The sequence below is a fragment of the Charadrius vociferus genome, unplaced genomic scaffold (genome assembly GCF_000708025.1).
Source record: "Charadrius vociferus isolate BGI_N301 unplaced genomic scaffold, ASM70802v2 scaffold932, whole genome shotgun sequence".
Taxonomy (NCBI): Eukaryota; Metazoa; Chordata; class Aves; order Charadriiformes; family Charadriidae; genus Charadrius; species Charadrius vociferus.
In genome coordinates, this window is record NW_009647299.1 from 61,776 (window position 1) to 69,486 (window position 7,711).

Below are 7,711 nucleotides of genomic sequence, written 5' to 3' on the forward strand. Positions count from 1 at the left end.
AGTAAGCCACTGTGAAGACAACAGAGGAGAAGAAAGATACAGTGGTTATGGGTATGGTTATAGCAGCAGGAGTCTCCACAACCTTGGTGGGTTTAGGAATGTTTCTGCTGGTGGAGGCTATGGAGGAGAAGAAAGAGGATATGGAAGGTGCCTGGGATTTGGTGGTAGGAGACATCTTGATAGGGGCTTTGGTAGAAGAGGATATTTTGTGGGAGCCTTTCAAGGCGGTGGAGCAGGGCTCGGTGGCATGCGTGAAGGAAGTTCAGGCAGGGAGGTGCTTGGAGGAGGCCTTGGTAGAAGTGCCTTTGGGGAACAAGGGCCCAGGCAGGGTTTTGGGCAGGCTGGTGTTAGCAGAGGCATCGAGGAGGTCCATGTCAACACCAACCTGCTGAGGCCAATACAAGTGCAAGTTGACCCTGAGTTCCAGAGAGTGCGGTCAGACGAGAAAGAGCAGATTAAGGCTCTCAACAACAAATTTGCATCGTTCATCGATAAGGTGAGTCCCTGTTCTCTTTTTCACCTGTTATCTGGGAAGGGGGAAACATAAGGGGTGCTGCTCTGCCTGTGTGAGTCACGGGGAAACCTATACATTGCATCTTCTCTCCCCCAAAATCCCAGAGTTGGCTGGGTTCCTGTACGCTGCTGTGAAAATCTTAATAGCTTGCTATAAAAATCGTCGCGTGAATTGCATTTAGCCCTGGGATAAGTATCTCTGAGTCGTCTTTTGTGGCAGGACAATAGCGAACCACTGGGATGTCATCGACACGTTAACTCACTTCTCTTTTGAGGAAAAGGGTTTCTGTGTGGATAGCGATACTCTGGGGCCTGAGAATTCTTGGTGCTAGCAGGAGAAATGGGTGATGGACTTGGACATCCTTGGTGTGTTCTGCTTCTTTTTCTCAAGCAAGGAAAATGTTGCATTTCTCCCAATTACAAAACAAGTGACTTCTTTGCTTGGAGGTCCTAGCCTCTTACAGGTAGCCAGTGGCCCCCACATCTTTCTTCTTTACATCTTTCCTTGGTTTACATGGCAATACTTTCTCCTCTGCCTCCAGTCTTATCTTCTCCTTCAGTTCCACTCACAGGCACAGGAACAAAACAGCCGCAAAAACACTTCCACCCACATGGACCTGACATGTGCCTCTGTTTGGGTGGTGACATGTGTCTCTGCATAGGGTGGAAGCCTGTAGTATTTGTCACTCGTGAAGACTTAAGGACTTCTTGTATTACCCTCCAGAAAAGGTGTTGGTTACATCCAGAAGTTTTAAGCATGCTTAGTCCTGAAAAACAGGTGCATCTTTGACTTTTTTTTCTTTAAAAGACCTTCTGGATGTTAGCTGCCAGGTTACCACCAGTCCAGTGTCCCAGCAGGAGAGATGCTATCCCTCTGGTTTTCCAAAACCACCAGCTTTGTGTGTTACAGGTCTTTCTGACCTTCTTCTCTAAGGCAAGATATGTCTAGGAAGAGAGCGGTCCTGTGCGGTCTTCTGAGAGACGGCGAACACTTCTCATGTGTTTGGGTGTCTAAGGCACTTCAGAAACAGCTGAAGTCTGCCTCCACCCCAATCACCCCCTTAAATACGGTGCATTTAAGAGATGAAAAGCCAGCATAGATTTGAGCATCAACTTTGAGAAGCAGCAGCAGTTGCACACTTCATATGCAACAAATTGGGGAAAAAAGAGGCGTTCCCCACGTTAGTCCAAGCTGTATCGTGTGTTGGTACCAGTTATACTACAGTTGGTCCCACCTGATGAAAACTCCAGATGTTACTGTTCTGGAAATATTAATTGGGATTTGGTTTGCTATAGAGACTAACGCTGACGTTGGTGTCTCCCTCAGTGCTCTCCAGTGGCTGAGACACTCTTCTGCTTTGCCTTTCAGGTCCAATGTCTTGAGCGGCAGAACCAGGCTCTGATGGCCAAATGGGAACTTCTGCAGCAGCAAAGTACCCGGCCAGAAGAGAGCAGAAATATTGCCTCTTTCTTCCAAGCTTACATCAGCAGCCTGCAGAGGCAGCTAGAAACGCTCCAGAACCAGAAGGAGCAGCTGGATCCAGAAGCATATAACATGCTTCAGCTTGTTGAAGATTATAAAAAGAGGTGAATAATCACAAGTCTGGGAATCATAGAATCACAGAATGATTTGGGTTGGAAAAACACCTAAAGATCATCTTGTTCGAACCCCCCTGCCCTGGGCAGGGACACCTCCCACCAGCCCAGGTTGCTCCAAGCCCCGTCCAACCTGGCCCTTGAACACTTCCAGGGATGGGGCAGCCACAGCTTCTCTGGGAAAAGGCATCCTGGAATTTTCCAAGGCAATGATAATTGCGCTCTGGGATGGCATAGCTCAGCTTCTCACCTTCGAGAGTTTTGTAGCCATTATAGCACTGCTCTGCAGTAGGTTCATTGTGGGACTTGACTTTGCTGGAAGACTAAAGCAGATTTGGTGAGGGTATAACCCAGAACAGTAAGATGAAAATCAAAGGCCCTGTAGACCTATCCCACTTTTCTTTTTTTCCAAGAAATGTTGGGGTTTTTTTCCCAAGAAAGGTTGGGCCAGATGATCCTCGAGGTCCCTTCCAACTTGGTATGCTATGATTCCCTCCTCCTGTCCTCCTTCATGCCCTTCCTCCCCTGAGCAGTGAGTAGCTCAGGACTCCTTACTGCTGCTGGTAGCTGTGGTCAACCTGGACAGCGGGGAGGGGAGGGACAGAGCTGAGCAGCGGGGTCAAGTTGAGAAGAGTCATCGCTTCTTCTGGCTTAGCTGCACCCAAAAGATAACATGTCCAAAACGGGGTTTCATTCAGAATTCACAGGGATGTTAGAACCAGTCTATATCTATCACATTTTGTTGCCTGATTTACCCTACAGTTTCGCAGAGGATTTGCAATTGTCTTTGCAGTTGCCAGAAACTGCAGTTAGGTGAAAATCTGACACATTCCCTTCGGGATGATTCTTTTTGGTTTCTGATCCACTTGACTGAATGAGCTGCCTCTTTCTGTTCTCTGCTGCAACAGATTCGAGGAGGAGATCAACAAGCGCGCATCTAAAGAAGAGGAGTTTGTGGAGCTCAAAAAGGTGAAGTAATCCAAGACACTGAGCTAGACCAAAGACTCGGAAATAAAGCAGTATTGGGCTGGTTGCTGAGGTTTCCAGAAGCAAGGTCTTTGCTTAACTTCCTCTAACTGAAGTCATCGAAACCCTGAGCATTTTGCTGCAAGACTGAAGAGAAATAATTTCCTCTAGAGCCTGAATGGGTCCTTTGTAAGATGAACACCTAAAAAGTGCTGGTCTTTCTCTAGTCATTCAATCACAATCTAAGTGAGACATCATTATTAGGGGTTGCATAATGTCTACAGATGGCTCAGACAGCAGAATAGAAACTTTAGACAACTTTTTATTAGAAGAATTAATGAAATTATGTTCTACATTCTGCAGTTTCTCCAGGAACACGTTTATTGCCACAGCTATTTTGCTTATTTCCAAGCCATTCTTTTCTTCTAAGAGTTAAAAAGTTTCCCTTTGTTCCAATTGCTTTTCAAATGAAATCTGAGATTCCTGGGCCGTTATCTGACTCCAGGAATGAAGTCCTTAAATGTCTCACAAGAATTGCACTTCAGTGGAGAGTTTGCCATCAAAGAAATACAAATGTGCCCATGGTTTTGGTTTTTTTTTTTTACAGGAACTGGACAGTGCCTACATGGGGAAAACGGAGTTTGATGTTCGGGTGGAAATCTTGAGGCAGGAGCTTGAGTTCCTCAGATGCTTACATGAAGCTGTGAGTATGCTTCTCAGATTAAAGACTTACCCTCAGGCCTTGACAGCCATGTATCTTTTGGAGGTTCCCAGAAATTTTGCCTGAACAGGATTTTCTGGTGTGGAGAGTGGATCATCCTTGGCTTTTGATCTTACAAAGTCCTTTTTAATCTGTGGGTGGAAAGGGGGTCTGGTGTGTCACGAAGGCTGGAAGAGACACTTGAAAATTAAAACTGGTGGTGGAACAATAGGACAGGGGCAATGCAGGTAGGGAAGTTCCAGTGGGTAACTGGCCAGAGGGTGCCATTGCTTTCCTCATAACATGACCTGGACTGTTAAACGTCAAAATCTTGTTTTCCTTGCAGGAACTGTCCCAGCTGCAAACAGTAGTTGGCAACACCAATGTCGTTCTGTCCATGGACAACCAGAGAGAACTGAACATGGATGGTATCATTGAAGAAGTCAGGCAGGAGTATGAGGCAATTGCTCAGAGAAGCAAAGCTGAAGTAGATGCCATGTATCAGGGCAGGGTGAGTAGACATCAACAAGGTAGGGAGGTGAGTCTGTCTGCTCAATGGAAAAGAAACCAAAAACGTCCGTTCTCTTGTCTGCACATCAGTACCAGGACCTTCAGAACATGTGGGTGAATCAACGTGACCAACTGAGGAACAGTTATAAGGAAATCCAGGAACTCACCAGGCAGATCCAAAGACTACAACCAGAAATTGAAATTGCAAGAAAAAAGGTAAAGCTGATGCTTTCCAACATGACTAAATTATTTAAGTCATGTTTATGTGGGGACTCCATGCAATGTAATGTAGCCTGTCCTTTGGAGACAAACCTAGGGATGATGTTTTCTCTTCAAAATGCAGCAGATCTAGATTTCGGCTGTCTACGTTGGGACTTACTTTAGATTGGGGAAATTAACCCAAATTATCTTCTGAGTTCTGTCATTGAGGCAGGACTTTTATTTTCCAAGAAATGCCGGATGGGTTTAACAATCCCAGTCCTGTAGAAGCCAAGTAGACACGTTCTGTTTGTGCCCTCTGCAGAGTGCCAGCCTCCAAGACACCATTAAAGACACGGAGCAGCGTGGGGGCTCTGCCATCAAAGATGGCCAGCAAAAGCTTCAGGACTTGGAAAATGCCTTGCAAGAGGCCAAAGATGATCTGGCTCGCCTTCTACATGATTATCAGGAGCTCCTGAATGTGAAATTGGCCCTGGATATTGAAATTGCCATGTACAGATCGCTCCTCGAGGAGGAGGAGACCAGGTAGGTACAACCTATTCATCCTGGATAGAAGGATCTGGACAAAGCGGTGTGTGCCATTCTTTGATCTATCACTTAGACCTCCAGGAGGAATTCCTGCCTGGAAGGAGTGACCTCTTTCATTGGCTCGCTGATAGAGCCTAGCCTGACTTTTCCTTTTATTGGGTGCCTTATCTCAATGTCATTTTTCCTTCACAGGATAGAGGAAGGCTCACCAGCCACAATCTGTAAGTATCTCAAGGCTTTCCTTTGCTTTTAGAGCACTGATACCGTTTTGTTGTCCGTGGTACTTAACATCCACCAACAGAACAACCTATCTCAGATCCTAGCTCAGTTTCCTAGGGAAATGAAGCAAATTGTAGTCTCTTGTGAGTGTGTGTGTGTGAATACACATATATACGCATTATTACTTCACCACTGACTTACTGACTTCAGAACTTATTGGCTAATTTCAACCAAATTTGTAGGAAGTGGGAAACTCCTCACTTGGTCTATAGGTCTATGTGGTGCATGTCAGAACTCAAGGGGGAAAAGAAAAACCTGGTCCTAAAAATTGTGGAAATAGGAGGTCAGCTAAAAGAAAAGAGAAACCTCCTGGCCTGAAAGGAAGGGCTTCACTGAGTTTGCACATAAAGAGTAAGTGGTGGACTAGATGATCACCAAAGGTCCCTTCCAACCCTAACCATTCTGTGAATTCTGTGGTAAGCCACGTAAAAGAAAAGCTAGTAAAGCCCGATCCACATGAGAAAACATTCCACAGCTCCATCTACTAATGAAGGTCCATGTCCCTGTTCCAAGATTAGACTATGACCAATAGAATAGGTACAATGATAACCAAACATAAGTACTTGTATCAGCTGTGCTTATAATTTTGGGGGTAAAAAGAATAAGGTGGACATAATTTTCATTTCTTGCAGGTGTCATTGACCACAATGCGAGTGCAACTGGAGTCTTTGGAGTAGGACCTGGAGGCTTGAAAAGTGGAAAGGGGGGGATGAGCTCTGGTGGTTCCAGCAAGAACAGAAGGAAAGGGTGGATCTCCGGAGGAGGAAAAGGCGGAAGTACTGGAGGATGGGGATCGAGCTCTGGAAGTGGCGGGTCCATCTGTGGCGGAGGAGGTGGTTCAGGGTATGGAGGGGGAGGCAGCTCCGGCAGTGGAGGGTCCATCTCTGGAGGTGGCCACAGCTATGGAGGAGGATCGACTTGTGGCAGTGGCAAATGTGGCCCCCAGAGTGGAGAGGTGAGCTCTGGGGGTGGCAGCTCTGGTGGGAAAGGGTCTGTCTCCGGAGGTGGAGGAGGAGGAAGCACAAGTCACGGAAAATCAAGTTCTGGCACTGGGGGATCGATCTCTGGAGGAGGAGGAGGCAGGGAAAGCAGTGGAGGCTCCATCTCTGGAGGTGGCCACAGCTATGGAGGAGGATCGAGCTCGGGCAGTGGCAGATGCAGCACCCAAAGTGGAGGGGTGAGTTATGGTGGAGGCAGCAGCTCTGGGGGTAAAGGGTCCATCTCTGGAGGAGGAGGAGGAGGAGGAAGTTCAGGTCATGGAGGAATGAGCTCTGGCAGTGGTGGCTCCATCTGTGGTGGAGGCTCAGGGTATGGAGGAGGAGGCAGCTCCGGCAGTGGAGGCTCCATCTCTGGAGGAGGCCACAGCTATGGAGGAGGATCGAGCTCGGGCAGTGGCAGATGCAGCACCCAAAGTGGAGGGGTGAGTTATGGTGGAGGCAGCAGCTCTGGGGGGAAAGGGTCCATCTCTGGAGGAGGAGGAGGAGGAGGAAGTTCAGGTCATGGAGGAATGAGCTCTGGCAGTGGTGGCTCCATCTGTGGTGGAGGCTCAGGGTATGGAGGAGGAGGCAGCTCCGGCAGTGGAGGCTCCATCTCTGGAGGAGGCCACAGCTATGGAGGAGGATCGAGCTCGGGCAGTGGCAGATGCAGCACCCAAAGTGGAGGGGTGAGTTATGGTGGAGGCAGCAGCTCTGGGGGGAAAGGGTCCATCTCTGGAGGAGGAGGAGGAGGAGGAAGTTCAGGTCATGGAGGAATGAGCTCTGGCAGTGGTGGCTCCATCTGTGGTGGAGGCTCAGGGTATGGAGGAGGAGGCAGCTCCGGCAGTGGAGGCTCCATCTCTGGAGGAGGCCACAGCTATGGAGGAGGATCGAGCTCGGGCAGTGGCAGATGCAGCACCCAAAGTGGAGGGGTGAGTTATGGTGGAGGCAGCAGCTCTGGGGGGAAAGGGTCCATCTCTGGAGGAGGAGGAGGAGGAGGAAGTTCAGGTCATGGAGGAATGAGCTCTGGCAGTGGTGGCTCCATCTGTGGTGGAGGCTCAGGGTATGGAGGAGGAGGCAGCTCCGGCAGTGGAGGCTCCATCTCTGGAGGTGGCCACAGCTCTGGTAGACGTGGATCAAGTTCTGGCAGTGGTGGCTCCATCTGTGGTGGAGGCTCAGGGTACGGAGGAGGAGGCAGCTCCGGCAGTGGAGGCTCCATCTCTGGAGGTGGCCACAGCTCTGGTAGACGTGGATCAAGTTCTGGCAGTGGTGGCTCCATCTGTGGTGGAGGCTCAGGGTACGGAGGAGGAGGCAGCTCCGGCAGTGGAGGCTCCATCTCTGGAGGTGGCCACAGCTCTGGTAGACGTGGATCAAGTTCTGGCAGTGGTGGCTCCATCTGTGGGGGAGGGCCAGGGGACGGGAGGGG

At 49.0% G+C, this 7,711-nt stretch overlaps 2 protein-coding genes across 2 annotated transcripts; one reads left to right on the forward strand and one right to left on the reverse strand.

Moving 5' to 3' along the window:
• The first annotated feature begins 247 nt into the window (after positions 1-247).
• LOC104281983 (keratin, type II cytoskeletal 1-like) lies at positions 248-5,953 on the forward strand. The gene is made up of 8 exons (XM_009880049.1): positions 248-496; positions 1,883-2,100; positions 3,018-3,078; positions 3,683-3,778; positions 4,122-4,286; positions 4,376-4,501; positions 4,809-5,029; positions 5,944-5,953. Exons 1-8 carry the CDS (start codon positions 248-250, stop codon positions 5,951-5,953), a joined length of 1,146 nt encoding a protein of 381 aa, XP_009878351.1.
• A 1,341-nt stretch (positions 5,954-7,294) lies between these two features.
• LOC104281984 (early nodulin-75-like) lies at positions 7,295-7,621 on the reverse strand. Its single transcript, XM_009880050.1, has one exon. It carries the CDS (start codon positions 7,619-7,621, stop codon positions 7,295-7,297), a length of 327 nt encoding a protein of 108 aa, XP_009878352.1.
• Positions 7,622-7,711: the final 90 nt, after the last annotated feature.

What these genes read in the sequence shown, in the direction of transcription:
- LOC104281983 (XM_009880049.1), top strand. Translation starts at nt 248, where the DNA reads ATGCGTGAAGGAAGTTCAGGCAGGGAGGTGCTTGGAGGAGGCCTTGGT. An exon ending in TTGCATCGTTCATCGATAAG is followed by an intron (nt 497 to 1,882) that starts GTGAGTCCCTGT and finishes TTTGCCTTTCAG; the next exon opens with GTCCAATGTCTTGAGCGGCA. An exon ending in TTGAAATTGCAAGAAAAAAG is followed by an intron (nt 4,502 to 4,808) that starts GTAAAGCTGATG and finishes TGCCCTCTGCAG; the next exon opens with AGTGCCAGCCTCCAAGACAC.
- LOC104281984 (XM_009880050.1), bottom strand. Translation starts at nt 7,621, where the DNA reads ATGGAGCCTCCACTGCCGGAGCTGCCTCCTCCTCCGTACCCTGAGCCT.